At 40.5% G+C, this 22,413-nt stretch overlaps 2 protein-coding genes across 4 annotated transcripts; both read left to right on the top strand.

The window, feature by feature from the left end:
• The first annotated feature begins 250 nt into the window (after nt 1-250).
• Nucleotides 251-10,189, top strand: Trim13 (tripartite motif containing 13). Of its 3 annotated transcripts, none has more exons than XM_048422304.3 (3): nt 251-369; nt 669-768; nt 8,955-10,189. In XM_048422304.3, exon 3 carries the CDS (start codon nt 8,961-8,963, stop codon nt 10,182-10,184), a length of 1,224 nt encoding a protein of 407 aa, XP_048278261.1. In that variant the 5' UTR covers nt 251-369; nt 669-768; nt 8,955-8,960; the 3' UTR covers nt 10,185-10,189. The 3 variants fall into 3 exon arrangements, with proteins under 3 accessions (XP_048278261.1, XP_085554745.1, XP_048278263.1); XM_085698619.2 differs by lacking the exon at nt 251-369 and adding an exon at nt 445-499; XM_048422306.3 differs by lacking the exons at nt 251-369; nt 669-768 and adding an exon at nt 1,216-1,266.
• A 215-nt stretch (nt 10,190-10,404) lies between these two features.
• Kcnrg (potassium channel regulator) lies at nt 10,405-21,631 on the top strand. Its single transcript, XM_048422308.3, has 2 exons — nt 10,405-12,581; nt 16,957-21,631. Exons 1-2 carry the CDS (start codon nt 11,971-11,973, stop codon nt 17,189-17,191), a joined length of 846 nt encoding a protein of 281 aa, XP_048278265.3. The 5' UTR covers nt 10,405-11,970; the 3' UTR covers nt 17,192-21,631.
• Nucleotides 21,632-22,413: the final 782 nt, after the last annotated feature.

Below are 22,413 nucleotides of genomic sequence, written 5' to 3' on the forward strand. Positions count from 1 at the left end.
ACAAACAAACAAACAAAAAAAACAAAAACAAAAAAACCTTAAAAGTTCTTTCTTGCCTCGGAGGGGAACCTCAGTAGTGTTTTCCTACAGTTTAGCCAATGGTGTTCGACCTAGCGATCACCGGGCCCGCGGGTCCTGACACGCAGGCAAAGCGGTGTGAAGGGTTCGGTTTTATTTTTGTTGTTCCCCCAAATTCAAGGATCAGCAACCAAAAGTACAAGAATCGAAACCCATCTCCTGTCGCAGTCACGGGAGTGCTAGCAGAGGTGGGACGAGCAGGGCTCTGCGCAGGCGCGGGGCGGCCGGCGGCAGAGGGCGTGGCCGCCGTGTCCATTTTGCTGCCGGCTCGTGTGGTCGCAGTCCGCGGAGGTGAGCGGCGTCCTGGGGGTGGGGATCGGGGTGGGGTCGCCGAACTGCTCGCCGTGGGCCGCGGACACCTGCGTGGGCGGAGGCGGGCAGCGCGGCGTGGCCGCAGTGGACCGGTGTCACCGTCAGGCAGGTCTGCGCGCGGCTGGGGAGGCGCCCCGGCCAGAAAGCCGAGACACCGCGAGCTGGCTTTTATTTGGGGGGGGGGGGTGTTGTTGGGAGAGGAGATTAAAAAAAAATTAAAAATGGTGGGTTAAAAATGTGGATACGTGTGTATAACACCCTTTCTTCTTTCTCTACAGCATTGTCTAGTTTTACAGTCAAACGTGGGGGAAAAACAAAACTGGCTTTTCCCAGAGAAATAGTGACCTTGCCGAAAACACCTGCTTGCCGGGGACAGAGGTAAACATTAGTATTTTCCTTTATGTTCTGGTGTTTATTAAAAAAAAAAGCCACATTTTAGTAGTCCTGGGACCATTCCAAATCTACCTGCGGAGAATATGTCCACATCCACCCTCCTTCAGTAATAGGTGGTCTTTGTTCTTTTCATATTTCAAAACTCAGACAGAATCCATGCTTGCCATTCTTTTCTTTGGCAATTACTATACATAATTTAATACAGCTATGCCGTAAAGGAAGAAAAGGGATTCAGCAGCATTTCTTTTGTGAGGCTTTTCTTGAGTTGTCCAACTACTGGGGCAGTAGTATGGTGTGATTTTTCTGCAGCTTTTGCTACCTTTGCATGTTGGGCACTTTAAAAGTAGAATGCCATTGTATAGACATTCTTTCTGCTAGAACTCTGGGATGTTGGCTGGTTACAGGTTTTGCTTTAGAATGATTCTTTGTTGCTGGGGAAAGAACCCAGGACACCTTGGGGCATGCTAGCCAAGTACTCTACCGGTACCTGAACTATACCCCTGCCACTTAATACTGAGTATCAGACACAGCCTGGGATCAACTGAAAACAGTCAATCTAATTGTTTTTTAGGTTGTTCTGTGGATATGTCTGTGAGGGATTGTCTTAATTCACACAGGAGGGCCCAGCACATTGTGGGCAGCTCTATCCCTAGGCAGATAAGAGAGCCAACTAGTGAGTTTGAGGTCAACCAGGTCTACAAGAGCTAGTTCCAGGACAGACTCCAAAGCTACCCAGAAGCCCTCTTGAAAAACCAGAGGCGGGGGGAGATAGGAGAAGGGGAGGGGAAAGAAGGAAAGGAAAGGAGAGGAAGAGAGAAAGAGTGCCTGAGCCAGCTAAGCCTGTTATGAGCCAGCGCACAGCCACCCAGCCATGGTGGATTCTTGATGGAGCCTGCTGTGCTTTGTTGGATCCGTGAGTTCTGTGGTATAAGGCAGTGTTGTGTGGAATAACAAGCAGCCTTGCCTTGAGTTCCTGCCCTGACTTACCTCAGTGATGGGTTGTGACCTGAAAGTGTTTTATCATAGTGACAGACATGCCCATCCCCAGAAGATACATTTCTTCAGGCTTCTTTCCTCCCCTAGTACTTCCTTAACTGATGTGTTTCTTTGTTTCCCTACTACTTTGTACCAGTTGACTTAATTACTGATGTGTTCTTATAACTCCAGACTGCTCTTTCCAACTATCCGTGTGCTTGCTTTTTGGTGGCACTGGAATTGCTCACCCTGTGCAGGTGCTTTCCTCGTGCATGTGTCCCAGGCTGTCTGACTGGGACAATGGTCTGTACCCTGTCACTTGTATTATTTTAATGAAATGCTGATTGGCCAGTAACCAGGCAGGAAGTATAGGCAGGGCAATGAGAACAGGAGAATTCTGGGAAGAGGAAAGGGTCAGTTTGCAGTCCTAACCCAGATGCAGAGGAAGCAAGATGAGAATGCCTTGCTGATAAAAGGTACCCAGCCACGTGGCTAACACAGACAACAATTATGGATTAATGCAGGATGTAAAAGTTAATAAGAAGCCTGAGCTAATAGGCCAAGCAGTTTATGATTAATGTAGACCTCTGTGTGTTTCTTTGGGACTGAACAGATGTGGGACCAGATGGGACAGAAATCTCTGTCAACATCTGGCCCTCCTTTGGTCATGCTTCTGTGTAGCTGGTACCCAATATTTTTACTTTGGAATCATTGTCTAGGAGTTTTAAGCGCTATTGAACCCTGTTCTTATGCTCTAATATAACACTTTAAATGTCTATTTATAATTTCCATAGTATTTGTATACTGGTATAGTTAAAGTTTATATTATAGTTTATGTTAATTTATAAAATTTCCTCTGTAGTTATTTTTCCAGTAATATGAAGATAATACTATAGATAAAAGTTATGTGTGAAACCCATAGAGTTTTAGAAGAGATTTTTAAACTTTATTTTTTGAATGAACATACTGAACTATTCCTCCACCATGTTAATCCTGGGAATCTAAACCAATGCCATCAATATGCTAAGTACATTCTCTGCCATTTGCTATTCTCTTAGCTCCTACAATATGAATTTTTTTCTTTTTTTTGTGACAATTACCTACATTGATCAGGCTAGCTTTGAGCAGATCTGCCTGCCTCTGCACTCTGAGTGCTGGAATTGGATTAAAAGCATGTGCTACTGTGCCTGTGCTGGATACTGAAATTTTGACTTTCTGGATAGGGCAGCATCCTAGAATTTTGAAAACCTCAAGGTCTGTACTTTGGTGGTAGAGGGGCAAAGTGAGTTGGGCTCCATGCTTTTACTTATGAAGTTAGGGGTTAGCTACATTGGTTTTGAGCCCACAGCTTACATTTCATCCCTACCCTTTTGTTCTCAAGATACATACTGTTAGGATTCGGGCATTATGCTGGCCCCTGTCACCTGGCAGAATGAACCCAGGAGTCCTATGGCTGCTACTTGTGCTCAGGTGCAAAGGTCCCTTAAGAGACAAGCTCTGCCCACTCCTAATCTCTTTTTCTGCTGCCCTTCTGAAGAGGCTGACTGGTCTTCTCTTTCTCTCTCTCTGTCTCTTCTCTTCCTGTCTCTCCCTTCCCTTCCCCCAGTAAAACTTCCACTTCAGTTCCATCTATCTGCCTGCCCATGTTTGTCTCACCCGTCATGGGCTTCCCAAAAGGATCCCCCTCGTACTGTTTACAACATATAGAGAATGTATAGATAGATGCACGCTAGTGGTGAGTGATTTCAGTTGTTTACAACATATAGAGAATGTATAGATGCATGCTAGTGGTGACTGATTTCAGTTGTTTTATGTTTAAACCCAGGTGAGTAATCCAAGTGCTGGGATGAAAGACATGCACCATCATGCCCAGCTCCATACACCCTTTTAGAAAGACACTTGGCAATCTGTAGAGTTTGCAAATGGCTTGCTAATACTGTTCCCAGGATCTGAGCTTCGTCTACAGGACTCACATGGTAGAAGAGAACCAGTGCCCATAAATTTCCCTCTTACCCGACACATATGTAACACACGGGCACGCACATACACACACAGACACACACAAATAAAATTTAAAGATGGGCTTATTCCTTGATCCGGTATTGCTCTAAGAGAACTATCTAAGAAATGATCAGAAATTAAGAGGTTTTAATTAAAACTTTTCTATAAGGCTTTTACTTAAACAGTACCATTCTAAAAGCAAACGAAATGACAGGTAAGCAGTTAGAAAGCATATTTCTAAGGTGGGCTATCATGTGTTTGAAGAACAGATACTGAAAGAGAAAATGTATATTTGTAAGTAAAAATGATAACAAGATTGCATCATACTCCAGTATTAAATCACAAGACACAAAGGTGGTCAGAATGAAAAGGATAGAGAAGGTACCAGAGGCAAAGAAAAACTTGTGGGAAAATGGAGAACACAGCAACAGGGGACTGAAAATTTTGCGGCAGTCAAATAAGATGAGAAGGAAAACGTGAAATTTACAGTAGTCATTCAAAGTCAAAGTCATAATCATACTGTAAAGTCATAATCATACTGTAAAGGCCACTCATGCATTCATTCTACCATAAAGCTTGTGGTCTTCTTGCCTTAGCTTCCTGGGTGCTAGGATACAGGCTTACCCCACTATACTCAGCTTTGCATTCATTCTTAAGTACAAGTTAATCTTCCGCTTAAAAAATCTATTATGGGAGCCTGTGAGATGGCTCAATGGGTAGAAACACTTGCAGCCAAGTGTGGCAACCTAAATTCAACCCCCGGGGCCCTTATGGTGGTAGGAGAACTGACCCCCATGTGTGTGCACAAAATAAATAGTAGTTGTAGAAAAAGAGAGTAAAACTGGGAACAAAAAGAAAAGCTACTATATTATGCTTTGTGACTTTGGGATTTGTTTTTCAGTGCTGGGCATTGGACTTGGGGCTTCAAGCATGCTAAGCAGGTGCTCTGCCACTTAGCCAGAGTCTAGGCCTCCCACATCTTGGGGATTTCCATCTTGTCTTAAGGCATCTTTGTTTGGGATTTAGAAATTTCAAAATGGTTTAAATTTATCAGCCAGGAAGGCATCTTGGAAAGTAACTAAGTTAGTAAACTACTGGGCTTATAGAATAAAGGACTGAGTTCAATTCACAGAACCCACTGATAAACAAAAACAAAAAGCCATGTGTGGTGATGTGTACTTGTAATCCTAGGACCAGGAAGGCAGAGAGACAGCCTACTTGGAAGCTCTAGGCCAATGAGAGATTCTGTCCTCCCCAAAACCAAAACAAACACACAAACATCATAAACATAAATAACATAAATAATAAAACGAGGACAGTAAATACTAAAACTCTTCACAGCCTGAGTCATGGTAGCCTGCTGATCCAAGAGTAGCCAGTCTTACCTTGTCATAACACAAGAAAAGTTTACTTTCTTAAAGATTATTTTTATATTTAATTATGTGTCTGTGTGTGCATAAATTCAGATGCCCATGGACATCAGAAGCATCAGTTCCCCCCGGAGCTGGAGTTCCCAGAAGTTGTGAGCTTATGTGGGTCCCCTGCAAAAGCATATGCTCTCTTAACTGCTGTGCCACCTCTCCCGCCCAAGTAGCAAGTATACAATTTTTTTTTTACAAGGCCACAGGCCAGGTGTGAGGACACTTAACTTTAATCCCAGCACTGAGGAGGCAGAGGCAGGAGGATATCTGTGAGTTCAAGGCCAGTCTAGTCTATATAGCAAGTTCCAGGGCAAAAACAAAAAACAAAAAACTAAACAAAACAAAACAAAAAAAAACAAAAAAAACCCCCACAAAACAAAACCAAAAAACAAACAAGTAAAATACAAAATTAAAATATAAACATACAAAGATCACTTCTCAATTTACTAGCTAATCTTATTTTCAAATAACATACAGCATACTATTTAGTATGAGATTCCCTTAATATATACTAACTATTGAATCTGCTTGGGCATGCTAATACATGCCTGCTATCCCAACATTTAGTAGCCCAAAACAAGAGGATTTTTGTGGCCACCACTGTACATAGCAAGATCCTGCCTCAGAAATGCAAAAGGTCAAGCTGGGTGCTGGTGATGCACACACCTTTAATCACTTGGGAGGCAGAGGCAGGCAGATCTCTGAGTTTGGGGCCAACCTGATCTACAGAGTGAGTTCCAGGATAGCCAGGACTACCCACATAAGTCCTAGAAACTAAAAGAAGAAATAAAAAGAAAAAAGAAAGAAAGAAAGCAAATAGTCCCCAGTCAGCCCAGCTGAGTCAATGAGTTTCAGCTTAAGTAAGACTTGTGCAAAACATAGAGAGAAGGGCTGCGGAAAGACATCCAGTGTTGACCTTGGCCTGTAGAGTGTTTCTCTGTCAGCCAGCTCCCAAATAATGACATAGAGACTTATTTATAAAAGTTTGGCCTGAGCTTAGACTTGTTTCTGACTAGCTCTTATAACCTAAATTAACCCATTTCTATTCATCTGTGTTCTGTCAAGCACTGCACATCCTGCTTCTTGCACATCTCCTGGTGTCTCTTAAGCACCTAGATTCATCTCTAGCTTCCCTTCTTTCTGCCCAGAAGTCCTGCCTATACCTCCTGTCTAGCTATTGACTCTTTAGCTCTTTATTAACTCAATCTCAGCAATATATCTTCACACAATGTACAAATATCCCACAACATTGGCCTGTGACAAGACGTGCATGTATACTTGCACACACACCCATGGAGAGAATTACTGCGGCTGGGCATGTGTGTAGCTCAGTAGGAGACTCTACTCAGCACGTGCACTGAAGGATTTAACTCCGATTCCCAAATTATTATCTGATGACCACTAGAAGTACCGAGTGTTCCATCCATCCTATTTTATTATTTTGGTGTTTTTTTTTCTTTTTTTTTTTTCCGAGACAGGGTTTCTGTGTAGGTTTGGAACCTGTCCTAGAACTAGCTCTTGTAGACCAGGCTGGCCTCAAACTCACAGAGATCAACCTGCCTCTGCCTCCTAAGGTCTGGGATTAAAGGTGTGCGCCACCACTGCCCTGCTCTATTTTGGAAGTTTTTATATATTCCTAAGTAAATTTGAGTTCAGAAGTACTGATGGCTGATTTTGGTTTTAGATCTTTAGGGATTAAGGCCCATAACAGATTTGCATTGAGAAATAGTGTTTTTGACATCAACATACCAAGAGCTTTGGTTTATGGATGTACAGAGTCTAGTTACTGACTATATTAGAAATGAACTGAGGCCTTTAAAACACGTTAACTCATTCCAAATAACACTGATAAAACAATTTAGTAAAAATACCTCCCCACATTGTGATGAGAGACATTCTTTATAGGTCTGTTAGCTTTCTGTCTTGGGGGAGTCTCAGGGGTATCCACTCATGACTAGTCTAGGGTCTTGTACATGTCAAGTGAGTATTTTACCAACCTTTGTGCTATAGCCCCAGTCCTGGATGCTTGTTTTATTGAAAACAACTGTTCTAATTATTTTGATTGACATATACAAGGAAAAATTGGCATCACACAGATTTGTGGTTGATAAATGGAGTAGTATTTTAGTAGCTTGTTGCTCTTCTTCAGCCTCAACAAATAGCACCGTTTCTTGCCATACTGTAGTGCACAGGGTTGTATTTATTGTGAGCCTATTTGTCTCTGTTCCTTTTTATATTTATTTCTGCAGTGTTAGGAATTGACCTCCGGCCTTAGCAAGTGTTCTATCACTGAGCTACTCTCCAGTCATTTCTAATATTTTAAAAGAGTCTTCTCTTGGTGAATGATTTATAATATTGACTTGAAATAGATCATTGTTTCATAGACCTGCTGTATTGACTTATTTTATAGTAGCCTTCATATTTATTAAGTTCACCATTTATCAGAATTTTTAATGGGACTCTTACAAGAAATAGATACACTTTGCAAAAATACGAATTTTAATGTAAAAACCCAGCGTTTTCATTGTTGAAGTACTGTGTTCTGGAAGTAACAACTCCTCAAGATGTCCGTCAGCTACCTAATCTGCATAGTGCTAGCTTGCTAATAAAAGCAGCTGGCCTCTCTTGTAGCTCAGCCGTGCGGGCCGCTGCTCCCTTTAGACATGCTGGCACACAGTGATTTTGTGTGCAGCTCTTATTTGTCGTACATGTTTAAAAGCCGTAGACAAGAGTTGGGATTTGACAAAATGAGTAATTTTTGCTGATTCGTCAAGATTTTATTATTTATTTGTTTGTTTTTTAAGTAGCATCTCATAGTCCAGTCTGGGGTGGAACTTGCTTCGTAGCCCTGTTGCCTTGAACTCACATCCTTCCTTCTTTGTCCTTCTGAGTACTGGGATTCTAGGTGTGTGCTTTAATCAGCCTGGCTTAGAGCTTTCTCCCTGACAGTGGCTCCTCCCCTCTCCGCTGTGTGCCCCTGAGGAACTATGAGTGGTGCTGCATCCAGTGCTTCACAGACTGGCTTGATTCCTGTCACAGCTCAGTCAGCATGGCACATCAGTATGGAGATGCTTTTGGTTTCTGTTCTCTGAAAGAGGGACACTTAGGTTTCTGCTCCTCATAGAGAAAATTACTGCTGTAGTGTAAAGGATATAGGATGAGTTTGTTTAAAAACAATGAATAATTAAAAAAAAAACAACTCACCCAACCAACAGCAGAAATCCAACCCCATTCAATTCCCTAGCCTAGGTTGAGCTCAGTTCTTTTGTGCTTTTTAAACTAAGGTGCTCTTAAATGACTGTCATCTGTTCTTTGAAATAGAAAATATGCCAGTTTCCAGTAAAAGCTGGAATAGAGTACATGCTTGGATTTCTATTGTGTGCTTCTGTCTTTAAGTAGCATACCATTTTATACTTGTGGGCCCAGCTTAAAGAGCCCATTCTGTTGCAGACACTGAGACTCTTTGTTTCTGGCATCTAGTAGTCAGCTCTGTTTTAAAACAATGCTGGGTCCTGTTGGCTCAGTGTGCGGTTGTCCCAGTCCTAACCCTGTCTTAGCTAAGACTGTTGTTGGGAAGCTCTCACAAAGGCCTTGTGTACAGGAGTGTGCTCTTGTTCCAGTGAGTTCAATATGCTTTAGTATGCATGCCTTTCCCAAATTTCTTCCTTAAATCCTTTGATTATGTCAGCAGGAGATCATTCTATTGGGAAGATAGTGTCTTGTAACTATTTTAGAGGGGCTTTCCAGAGCTAAATGTTTCTTTCTCTGTGACAGGATGTGATGGAGCTGCTTGAAGAAGATCTCACATGCCCAATTTGTTGCAGTTTGTTTGATGATCCCCGAGTTCTGCCCTGCTCACACAACTTCTGCAAGAAATGTTTAGAAGGGCTTCTAGAGGGGAACGTGCGGAATTCATTGTGGAGACCATCTCCGTTCAAGTGTCCTACCTGCCGGAAGGAGACTTCAGCAACTGGGGTCAATAGTCTGCAGGTTAATTACTCCCTCAAGGGTATTGTGGAGAAATACAACAAAATCAAGATTTCTCCCAAAATGCCAGTGTGCAAAGGACACTTGGGACAGCCTCTCAACATTTTCTGTGTAACTGATATGCAGCTGATTTGTGGGATCTGTGCTACCTGTGGCGACCACACTAAGCATGTCTTCTCTTCTATTGAAGATGCCTATGCTCAAGAAAGGGACGCCTTCGAGTCCCTCTTTCAGAGTTTTGAGACTTGGCGCCGTGGAGATGCTCTTTCCCACTTGGATACTTTGGAAACAAACAAAAGGAAATCCTTACAGTTACTCACTAAAGATTCTGATAAAGTAAAGGAGTTTTTTGAGAAGTTACAACACACATTAGATCAAAAGAAGAATGAAATCCTGTCTGACTTTGAGACTATGAAGCTTGCAGTTATGCAAGCCTATGATCCAGAGATCAACAAACTCAGCACTATTTTGCAGGAGCAGCGGATGGCCTTTAACATTGCCGAGGCTTTCAAAGATGTGTCAGAACCTATTATATTTTTGCAACAGATGCAGGAGTTCAGGGAGAAAATCAAAGTAATCAAGGAAACGCCTTTACCACCCTCCAATTTGCCTACAAGCCCTTTAATGAAGAACTTTGATACCAGCCAGTGGGAGAACATCAAACTAGTCGATGTGGATAAGCTTTCTTTGCCTCAAGACACAGGCGTGTTCATTAGCAAGACTCCCTGGCGCTCCTACCAGCTGTTCATGGTGATGGTTCTGTTGGGTCTCCTTGTATTCTTTGGTCCGACTGTGTTCCTGGAGTGGTCTCCATTCGATGAGTTGGCAGCTTGGAAAGACTATCTTTCAAGTGTCAGTTCTTACCTGACTAAGTCAGCTGACTTTGTAGAACAGTCTGTTTTTTTCTGGGAACAGATGACAGATGGGTTTTTCATTTTTAGTGAAAGAGTCAGAAGTTTTGGTTTGGTGGCACTGAACACTGTGGCAGAATTTGTGTGCAGATATAAACTGCTGTAAATCAACTACATAGCTCTGTTTCTTGATTGGAGTGTTAGAGAACACAGAAATAACACAGATTTGGGCAAGATTCCAGTCCATTGTTTCTTTTAAAAGTATTCCTTTGATAATGTCTTTTCTATGTTATTCAAATATCAGCATAAAACTAAAAGTGAAGTTTAGTAGTCCCAACCCTCCCCTTCCTTTGAACAGAGTTCTAAAATAAGTGCTCTCCCTCTCGTACTGGCTGAATTTGTCCTGTGATAAACGGCACTTGACTGTATCTGGACCCCGTATCTCTTGAGCCTGGGACTTTGAGACCAGCCTGGGCAAGAAGTAAGCAAGCAAGAGTTTTAACATGGCACCCATGATGTAGCGCACACATGAGCTAACACGTCATTGGTACAGGTAATGAGGTACTGAGTCATCGAGCAGACTGTGACATTCCAAAGTGAAGACCAGGAATGTGTGGGTTCCCAAGTTTGCTTTAGAGGAGTCTTTCTCATGACACTGTAAATCTTGTAAGTTTGGAAACCAAGTCTCTCCCACCTCTTCTTTTTGCCAGGCCTGACCTGGTAGCCCTACCTCAAATCTCCCAAGTATTGGCGTCAATAGGTAGCTGTGCATACGGGCAGGGCAGCAGTTGGGAAAGCCTTCTTTAACTGGTACCCAATGCTGCGGTTGTGCTGTCAAGTGCATAGCAACTGTACAGCCAACCCAGTTCACTTGCCTGTCAGACTCGTCTTCCTACAGCTTTAGGCTGTAGGCAAGTGGACTGGGTTGCTGTGACACTAAAGTATAAAGCTATCAGGTAAAGACTTGACCTCTCTGCTCATTAGAGAGAAAGATGGCCACAGGACAGAAGTACGTAATTTTCTCACCTTGCTTAGAATTCAAATGAAAACAAATCTTAAAACTGTTTTAGTCCCCTTGTTTCTCTCATGGGCCCATTAAGTGAAGTTGGGTTTTAGAGTTACCTCATCCCTTGATTTGGGTTGAGAAGAACTAAAGTGATCAGGGATGAGAAAAGCTGGCAACACAGCAGCCAGGGCTGTTAAACAGAGAAACTTTTTTTGGAGGGAGGAAGGGCTGGGGAGATGGCTTAATGGTTAAGAACACAGAGGAGCTGCGTTCAATTCACCCACATGGCAGCTCATACCTGCCTATAACTCAATCAAACACACTCACATAGACATGTAGGCAAAACACCACTGCTCTTAAAATAAAAATTAAAAAATAAAGCAGAGTTCAGCTACTAGCCATGAGACGGTCAAGTTGAAGGTGAGGTAAAGGCTGTTTATTCTTAGCCTAACTCACAACCTAGCTATTAAATTAATAAGGGGGTTCTAAAACCAGATCATGTTTTCTATAAGCCTTTCTTCAGCCACGAGGGCTTGGTAAATGTCTGCGGAGAGAGCGGTTTTCTTTTCCTAGTGATTTTGCTTGAAATACAGATTTATGTTAGGGTTTCATGGAGACTGATTTCTTCAGTGCTAGAGATGGAACTCAAGGCCTCACACATGAAGCAAGGACTCTACCCCTAAACCACACTCCTATTGCAAGACTTTGTTTTGTATTTAGTGGATTACAGGACAGGGATCTATTTGAAGTCATGAGGCATATTGACATTCTGTTTCACTTGCTGTTTCTGTTTTATGCAAGTTCCCAAGCAACTCACATTTGCAAACACAGCTATGGAACCACTATTTGTCTTGACAATAGTTACCTTGGAATTTAGGTTGAGTTTTCTATCTCCACTTCCCTGTTTCTTAATCATATATAACATTTATGGTAGCAGGTTGAGTTAATGGTGTTAGCCTCTAATGAGAAGCCAGGAAGAATGAATAGTGAGGACCTGGTCACTCTGAACGTGGGAGGGAAGCTCTTCACAACAAGGCTCTCTACCCTAAAGCAGTTCCCTACCTCTCGGTTGGCAGGCATAGTAGATGGCAGAGACCCAGAGTTCAAGACAGTTAATGGCCAGATTTTTGTGGATAGAGATGGTGCTTTGTTTAGTTTCATTTTAGATTTTCTGAGGAATCATGAGCTTCTATTACCTTCTGACTTTTCAGACTATCTTAGGCTTCAGAGAGAGGCGCTTTTCTATGAACTCGATTCTCTCGTTGAGCTGTTAAGCCAGCACCTGCTACAATCAAGACCTGCACTCATGGAGGTGCACTTCCTAAGCCGAAATACTCAAGCCTTCTTCAGAGTGTTTGGGTCTTGCAGCAAAACCATTGAGCTGCTAGCTAGAAGGATTACAGTGTTTGTAGAGCAACCTACAGCACTGGCCCGGAGCGGTAACCCCTTCCCTCCTCAGGTGACTTTACTTCCACTGCCTCCACAAAGACCTTCTCACCATGACCTGGTTTTCCACTGTGGCTCTGATGGCACTATTGAGAACCACGCTGGAGTCAGGTATTTTGAATGCTGAAGTGTCTCTTTTATTCCAGTTTTCTGACATTTTCTCTCAAAACTGAAAAGTTCTTTATGCTTCATACTCTTTCTGGCCAAAGGGAAAAAAAAAGTTAATTCAGACTAATGTTTTGTTCAGCTAGAACAAGTAGTTATTTTCTAAACGTGGGTCCTTTCAGACTAAGAAGGTATGTGGGACAGGTAATAAGCCAAGACTGCCCAGGAAAATAGAAACTGTTTTCGGTGGAGTTATGAGAGGAACTCATTCTGTAGATTATATTCCATTGCTAGTGAATGGCTTAGACTGAAACAGCTTATTTCGGGCTTGCACATAGGAGAGGTTCACTGGTATGACCTGATCCTTTTTACACACTATGATTTTGTTCTTGTAGAACTTAAAAAGCATGACTGCTTCTTTTATTTTAGTTTTTGGTTTTTTTTTCTTTTTGTCTTGAATCATGGTCACATTATGTAGCTCTGGCTTGCCTGGAACTCTCACTACCTCTGCCTCTCTTGTGCTAGATTGAAAGTGAGCACCACCACTGCACCTGCTTCTCCTGCTCTTGGCTGGATCCTAAGGCTGATTTCTGCTCTGTAGTCAGGGATACACTACCTCATCCTCTGTTAAAAATGTCTTAATGCAGGCCAGGTGGTGGTGGTTCATGCCTTCATTCTCAGCACTCTGGAGAGGCAGGTGGATCTCTGTGAGTTCAAGGCCAGTCTGATCTACAACAGGCTTCAAACCCACAGAGAAACCCTGTCTCGAAAAAAAAAAAGTCTTAATGCTGTGAATGATTATTACCAACTGTAAAAGCTAGTTTTAACTTTTAGGAGGAAACAAAAAACTTTTTTTGTGTTCTGTACTTACATCATTTCAAAAGCACTTTTAAGAGACAGACATATTTTAGAGTGCTTAGTCTTTACAGTCGTGGTCAGGAAGGAAGCCAGTGGTTATTTGGTATTTCTCCCACAGCACACCTCTTAGTTTCAGCTACCAACTGATGAACAATGAGCAGTATAACCTAGAATTACAATAAATCTATATACTTCCTATTTCCTGGTCTTCCAAAGAAGCTGAAATGTCATCTTAGAAATGGGTACCAATCGAATAAATCACGAAGAACATCTAAGGTCCTGTTGTTGCCAAACTGCTTTACACTCTGCTCTTCATTTTCATTGGGGGAAGAAGTACTTAAATAAGAGGAATAATGGAAATATTTATTGTTTTTTTTTGTTTGTTTTTGGTTTTTTTTTTTTTTTTTGGTTTTATCGAGACAGGGTTTCTCTGTAGCTTTGGGGCCTGTCCTGGAACTCTAGCTCTTGCAGACCAGGCTGGCCTCGAACTCCCAGAGATCTACCTGCGTCTGCCTCCCGAGTGCAGGGACTAAAGGCGTGCGCCACCATTTCCTGGCTTAAATTTTTTTTTCTTTTCTGGCTTAAATTTTAATTAAATGAAAATGACCATTTTTAGCATCCCTTTTCAAAAAGTTAGAAACTTAAGGACAAATGGCAACCCCAGTTTTAGGAACCACAATAGGTGAGGAGAAATCTTGGAAAGACTAAATGTTCTTTTAAAATTTAAAATTTGGAAGAACTATTTATTTTATAAAACAAGGTTAGCAACTGAAATTGGATCATTCTTGTATATACACTATCAAGTGACTTCCCCCTTTTGTTACGTTTCAGAAACAGTACAGAATGTTTTCTTTGCAACTCATAACAGATAATTCTAAAACCAGAGCTATTTCTTTAGTTACTATTTTCTAAAGGGTTTCATGTGGCCCTGGCTAGCCTGGAACTTCTGATTCATTTGTAACCGCTCTGAGTGCTAAGATTATAGGCATATGTTCCCTCAACCAGTTACCATGTGGTGGTATTTTTGGTTGTTTTTAGTTTGGAATTCTTCTTGTACTTAATTTACATAGTGCCAGTTTCAGAATAGAGATATATTATCTATTTAAAGTGACATGGAAATAAGTGGTGATTGAGTGACAGCTCTGGTCAGAACTATTTTTGAGTCGATATTGGTAGTTATCTGTAATTTTTGCTAGTCTTTGGTCTGAATATCTATTCAGATGTTTGTGAATGGTGGATATGGTAGAATAAGCCTGGCTGGCTTATAAGCATCTTCAGTATGTTCTTAGCACGCTCAATTACTTGGTTATTCTCTCAGGTCCCTGGCTTGCATCTTTAGTTGCCCCATCATGTAACAACATACTGCTTAGTTCAAGTCATGGTCTCAGGATTCTAGAGTTTCTTTTGTTGTCATTTTCTCATCTCTCCTTTTTATATTTAACTAGATAGAAACGTATAGTTGACCATAACATTTTAAAAATAAGGTGTGATGGAACTCAGTGATGGAGTCCTTGCCGGTCATGCACCGGAAGCCCTGGGTTCTGCAACACCCAGGTTGTTGAAGTGCAGAGTTTTCTGAGAAGTGCAGGTTTTCTGTTAGTTCATCCCTTTCTTGTGTCTTGAAATCCCTTTTCAGTTTGGCTTTAGAGGGAATCAGTTAAAGTAATTTTGGCTCAATGGTTTGTCAAAGTACATTCTGCCTTTTTTTTTTAAAAGCCACCTATTACTTCCTATTTGTATCTTAATAGTCTTGTGATATTCTGTAACTTTCTGACAACTGTTTCTAGACTGTATAATTTAGATCCAGACTTTGGAATAGATGAAATGCTTTACTACTGTTAAAAACTTGCGTCAAACACAATAAACTTTTTTTTTGAGATGTGTTTTGAAGATTGATAATCTTTAGCTGTTAGCTTTCTTTGCCACTAATGAGTTCCTGAACATAACCTCAGTTAGTAATAACTAGGGATATGCTCAAACATTGTTTTACACTCCTGAAACTATGCATAGCTTTGGTATCTGCTGGGAGCTAACCTATGCCGTTTTTCACATTTTCAAAACAGAGGGAAGACACAAAAATATCCTTGATGGCAGATATCCTCCATATCATATTGCTATTACTAGAGCAAACACGGCATTATTTTCTGGAGCCATGTGCTAGCTTTGTGGAGTACTTAGAGACTGAAGGGTTTTGCTGTCTTTGTTTGTTTGTTTGTTTTTCAAGAGAGGGTTTCTCTGTGTAGCCTTGACTGTTCTCTACTCTGCAGACCAGGCTAGCCTTGAACTCAGAGATCTGAGTGCTGAGATTAAAGCTGTGAGCTACCACTGCCTTTTCATTTTCATTCTGGGTTTTGACTACCATGTTTTGCTTTCCAGTAACAGGCAATTGTTGATGAAAAGGTAGCAATAAAATGGAGTCTTGACATTTTATATCTTCAAATTTTAACCTGAAAAGGCTGGTTTGGTGAATAAACCACGAGTTAAAATGGCAGTACTAATAATTAGGTTCTGTAGAAAATTGTGAAAGTACAATTTAATAATCATTTAGTTAAACTGGGTAAAAGCAAAGCTGGAAAGAAAAAAAAACCCTGGAAATAAGTTTCACAGTTTCAAAAATTAGGGCAGTTTAGTTCTTTGACAAAATTGTTGCAGAAAATAAATGATAAGGCAACGATATTAATTATATTCTTAAATGTAATTGAGATGACTTGGAATCAAGTCTCTATTTTAATATATTTAGAGTTATTGATTCAAATTTGAAAATGAAATCTCAAAAAGAAAATCTGTTAAGTGTTATGAGTCAGTTTGAGGCCAGCCTGGTCTACATAATGAGTTCCAGGACAGCAAGGGATAAAAAGTAAGATTATGTCTCAAAAAAAAAAAATAATTATGTTGCCAAGCCCGGAGTGCACACCTGTAATCTGTAATCCTACCACTTTGTAAGAGGCAGAGGATCATGAGTTTGAGTTTCAGACTTGGGAAAAATGGTTTAGGTACCTGTTTAACAAAGCAGATACTGGCATCCAGGTTCTTCCAGCATCCCTTAGTCCCTTCCTGTTACAGGGTTCTCCTGGCTGGCATGCCCTGCCCCCTACCCTAAACTTACCCAGCCCAGGGGTTGGGCTGCCCTTCCCTATTTAATCTATCCATTTTGGTTACCTGGTACATTTGTCTACTCTCTTGGGCCTCCTGGCTGCTGCACTTGGTTCCTCTAGCTCCACTCGCCCTTCTCTATGCCCCCCCCATCCTCACATGACTCAGTTTCATGTCCCCTGAACTCTCCCAGATGTTCCTGCCTCTGGCTGTGCTCTCTCCCTTTTATCTATAAACTTTCTGTTCCATTGTATGTTCCTTTCCTTTTTCTTTTTCATCAAGAGCATCATGGGCTACACAAACCCTGTCTCAAAAGAACAAAAAAAGAGAAAGGTATAATGCTTTTATCTGAGGCTGCAAGTTTATATGTGTAGTTTTATTAGTTATTAAAGGAATGCTTTGTAATCAAACAATTCTTTGTATGTCTCAGGTACATTTCCATAAAGCCTGATAACCGAAAATTGGCGAATGGAACAAATGTCTTCGGCTTGTTGATCGATACTTTATTAAAGGAAGGCTTTCATCTGGTCAGCACTAGAACACCAGCCTCTGGAGACAAAAGTGAATGCTATGTCTTTGAAAGAATAAAAAGCCTTCAAGTCCTTGGGGGGAATAAAACACCAAACCCAGAAAATACCACCATACCAGCGCCATCCCAGAAGTAACAGTGTAAAAAGACAGTAAAGGGAACATGCTCTTCTTGTTTGGAAATTCCATACCTGGAGCATGTGTGCCGTCAGATTTGGACTTGGTCTGACTTTGGATGTTTTCTCCTACCTGCCTTTTTGCCCTGGGGAATCCAGCCCATCATGCTTAAAGCTACCCTGCAGACTCTCACAAAACAACACTGCACAGGGGATTTAGCACTTTCTTCTTCAAGGTCTTTTACCATGAAATGGGTTCTGGTAAAACTGTGTCTGAGCCTAGTTTAGTCATTTATTAGCTATGTGGCTTAAGTGAGGCATTTCTGTGTTTCAACTTTATCTATTAACTAGGGACAAAAGAGTATCCCCCTCATAGTTATGAGACTGTTGGTTAAAGGGAACAAAGTTCTCACTATGGCATGTGGTAGGCACTCAGTAACTGTTGATAATGATCATGGGTCACTTGCTTTCAAACCCATCTCTTCTCTGAGGCCTTGTTTTCTCCTTCCCCATTTGTTTACCTGCAGTGTCAGTGATTAAAACCTCATGCATGCAAAGTGTCCTCTATGACTAACTTGTACTCCCCAGCTGCGGATCATTCTGCATAGACTTGTATATCACCGTAAAACCATGTTTCCCTTACTTAAATATAAGATGTTCGAAAAGTTTCTAATGCTACTATATATAAAGTATTTTGCTAAACTTATAAATCATACAGTATCTAAATTTGGTTAAAAGTTTTAGAATAACATTTAAAACACACATAATGATTTAGTTTCTCTCATTTTATATTTGTGTTATTTTTAAACAATAGGATAATACCTAAAAAAAAAAAACTTCATCAAAACCTAGTGTTTGCTTATAGTTAAGTGAAAAGCTGTTGTATGGAAATACTTCAAAGTTTGCAATTCATTCAAGAACTTTATTTTAGATATTTGTATTAGTTTGGGCTTCTGTTGCTGTAAGTTGGGGAGGAAAGGGCTTTTTCATTGTGCACTTCTGTGGGGGTACCCTGTGAACGCCAGGGCTGGCAGATAAAGAAATCCAGTTCAGCACAACTTAGCCTGTGTTGGTTCAAATGAACCTGATACTGGGCAGTTTATTTTAGTCATACTTAAGTACAGTACAACATTGGGGAAAAATTTTCCTGGTGACAGTTATCACAATAAAGCTTAAGGGTGGCTACATTAAAACTCTTTTGCAAAGTACATATAACTTCTTTAGTAAGAATGGATTCTAGAGCTTAAGGTCCCAGGAGAGGATCTGGTGTGGTCTAGGTCATCATAGAGGTCACCAGGCTACAAAGTACATGTGACATCTCTTCTAGGGACAGGTTCTGTTGACTGAGAAATAAAGGTCTAGGGCAGAAGAGTCTGGGATAAGCATAAAAGTCTGAAAGATTCAGGTGTAGCCAGGCCACGAGATTTTTGTTGTTTTAGAGAAAGAACAAAGTTGAGTTATAGGGTGTATAGGGAGGTAGGGAACATCTGCAAGGAACTTGGGGAGGGGAAAACAAAAATACAGTATGGAAATTTTTTTCAGTAAAATGTTCAGAGGGTAAAAGTATTCAGTATAAAACTATCAACTACTGACTAACAAGACACAGAATCATTTATAAAGAAGAAGGAAACACACACACAAAGTACTAGGCATAGTGGCACATGACTGCAGGCCCAGCTCTGGGAAACTGAGACAGAAAGGAAGACCCTAAATTTAAAAGATCCTTTAACTGTGTTTGCTGGGCTACAGAGTGATTAAAAAAAATGAAACACATACCAAAAATGAACATTGAGCAGTGACACTGAGTAGTCTCAGCCCCAGAGCCTGCCCATGCAGTCTTCCATAGCAAAAGGTTTGCACTGAGCCTCAGCTCCGGATCCACCGAAGGAGTTGAGAGGACTGCAGCCATTATATTTGTTTCTAGGACAGGAGCACTTGGTCACCTGGCTTACAAAATGTTTTGTTAAAAGCCTGGCAGTGGTGGCACATACCTTCAATTCTAGCACTCAAGAGGCATAGGCAGGCAGAGCTCTGAGTCTGAGGTTAGCCTGGTTGATCTACAAAGCGAGTTTCAGGACAACCAAGGCTACACAGAGAAATCATCTTCAAAATAAAACAAAAAGTTCTATGTTAAAGATCATTGCATGGATGCTATGGTGAACCTTCAGTTCCAGAAAGACAACCCCAAGGTGGGGCAAGCCTTCAACATGGAGGATGGCGGAGTTCTGATGAGGGTCACAGAAAACACAAGGAAGAGACTGGAGACAATGTGGAACCACTGATCCATCAAGAAAAAAGAAACAATGTGCAGTTTTGATGTTGTACCCTAGCATGTTGTGATGTTACCTGATCATTTAATTAGAATTGCACCCATTCTGATTGGCATCCTAAGTTCTAGATGCCATACCTTGCAAATTGCAGCTTTCATATTCATGGCACCAGCCTTATTTTTGAAACATCATGTTGCACATGGCGAGGAGGAGAAAGGTTAAACCAAAACAAACAAAAATAAATAAGTATTGAAAAGGAAGAAGTCATACCTGAAAGATTGCATGTGTATGCCAGGGATTGTGGCCACTCTGGTGACACAGTGAGACCTATTGTTTCATACTGACAGAGGTTTTACCATGCCACACCCTTCCTGGTCTACAGACTGCGTTCCAGGACAACTAGTGCTACACAGAAAAACACTGTCTTGAAAAATGAAAAAAAAAAAAAAAAGAAAAGAAAAAAATTTGGTGAAAATGTTGACATTTTTAAGAGTTGTTTCTGAATTCTAGATTGTGGGAAACAAAGAAAAAAACACTTCAACTTTTAGTAATTTATTAAGTTAGTGACTGATAGTAATGGTTCACCAAAAGGAAGAATATACTAATGAATGTTTTACTTTGCTTGCTTTTGTAGCATTCATCCATTTAGTTTTGTAGAAATGGCAACTTATTTTAGTGTACTGTTTTAGTTTGGGGAAGAAATGGTTTTAAAAAAACACAATAAGCATGAACAATTCAAAAACAAAGCTTAGTATCCACAATGCTGTCTCCAATGGTATTTTGGTTAAAGGAAGGTAATAAATTTCTTTCTGAAAGTTTCCATATAGTAACTTTTATATTACTAAACTTTGCTTTTAACAAGTCCTTTTCTTTAACCCCAGCAAAATTTCTAGTAATCGATACTTCTAATAATGTAACTGTTCCTGTTATTGAGAATCAGCACAAGCACAAAGCAAAGTTGAAGTTTGTCAGATGCAAGTAGTATAGAAGAAAAGTCAGACACGAGCAAACTAAGTAATTCTCATTTGTCATAAACGGTTTTCTACTGCTTAAGACTTTTGGTCTCAAATTAGATCCTGTTTTATCACTATGTAAGGACTCTTTGTAGATAAAATTAAGTTCTAGTAGCACCTTTCAGAAAACTTTTACAGGGATGATTCCAGTTCATTTTATAAATCATTGAGTATAGTGGTGTATTATTGTGTTTTAATAAAGCTTGCCTGCCTGGGTATCCAAAGGCAAAACAGCAATACTAATCAGCTATACAAGTCAGGGAGGGAGTGGTGTTGACACACACCTTTAATCCCAGGGCAGAGGCAGGTGTATCTCTGTGAATGAATTCAGGGTCACTCTAGGCTACACAAAATTGAATCTGTCTTAAAGGGAAACAGAGCTCACACAAAGATAATCTCAGCACTAGGGAGGTGTAGACAGGAGTGATATGGCTGGGTGGAGAGAGGAATATAAAGGGGAAGTGATAGGAACTCAATGGAATGTGGGGATGCAGAGTCTTCAGGATTTGTGGAGACAGGATCTCATCTATTTTTGGTCTGGGGTAGAGGTTAGAACCAGTGGCTGGCTGCTTTACTCTTCTGATCTTCAGGTTGAACCCCAGTATCTGTCTCTGGGTTTTTATTATTCGTGCTACAATTGAGATTTAAGAAGAATCAGAAGCTAAAAATCTTTGATGCCTGGTCAGAAATAAGACTGAATGATGGAAAGAAAATCATAAGTAAGAAAATACAAAAGGCCCACCCAATTATTAATGGTGCTATTAAGCCTTAAACTACTATGATTATACATTAGATGGAATGACAGTACCTGGGATTTGTTAGATCAAGGTTTTCAGTGTTGCCAGACAAGATAGATTTCTGTCATTGTTTTCTTATAACCTAAAATAATTTGAAGCTTGAGAGATGGCTCACTGGTTAAGCGCACTTCTTTTCAAGTGGACCCAGAAGCCAAGTGAGGTGACTCACAACTACCTGTGACTTCAATTCCAGGGAATTCAACACCTGTGGTTACTGATATATACACACAGAGACATGCACATAAATAAAAATATTTTAAAAACAAAATAAGCAAATTAACTCAATGAAGAGTTGATTCGTCCCTGAATGAAAATGTTTTGTTCCTACACAATACTGACTCACCTGTGGTATCAATAAACTACACTATTTTATTAAAACTATATTCTGCCTCTCATTATGAAAGACCCAAACCTAGATATTCCAGTTAAGTGTCCCACTCAATATAGAGTGAACCAAGGAACTCTCACTGAGATGAAAGATGTTTCCAGTAGGGATAAGTGCTAAAATAATTATGAATGAACTCTGCTCACTCTGAAAATACACTTTCCCTAATGAATAATGTGGAATATCCTTTATACTGTGTGAATATATGTTACTGTGACTGGTTTAATAAAGAAGCTGATTGGTCAATAACTGGACAGGATAAGGGTAGGCAGGAGAACCAGACTAAGGAGACTGGGTAGAAGGGTGGAATCAGGGGAGTCTCTGAGCAGATGCAGAGAAAAATATGATCAGGCTGTGCTGAAAGGTATTGAGAAGTGGCAGAGGGTAGATAAAATATGGGTTAATTTAAAATGTAAGAGTTAGCTAGTAACAAGCCTAGGCTATCAACTGAGCATTTATAATTAATATTATGTGTCTGTGCATTTATTGGGGAGCAGGCAGGCCTGACAAAAACTCTGCCTACAAAAAACATATTTAAATTATGGTCACCTCTCCTTAAAAAAGTACTATATTGTGATCTCATGAATTTAGAGATTTTAAATAATTTAATCCACTGTCAATATTATAAATTGTGGCTTATAACTCTAGAGGGACAGGAATTTTTGTCCCGTACTGTAAGGTTCTTCAGTGATGAGAAACGTACTTAGCACATAGCAGATATCAATAAATGCTTTTTGAACAAATGACTGTTAGGTATATTGTATATTTCCATGAATAT

The sequence above is a fragment of the Myodes glareolus genome, chromosome 12, assembly GCF_982192425.1.
Source record: "Myodes glareolus chromosome 12, mMyoGla1.1, whole genome shotgun sequence".
Taxonomy (NCBI): Eukaryota; Metazoa; Chordata; class Mammalia; order Rodentia; family Cricetidae; genus Myodes; species Myodes glareolus.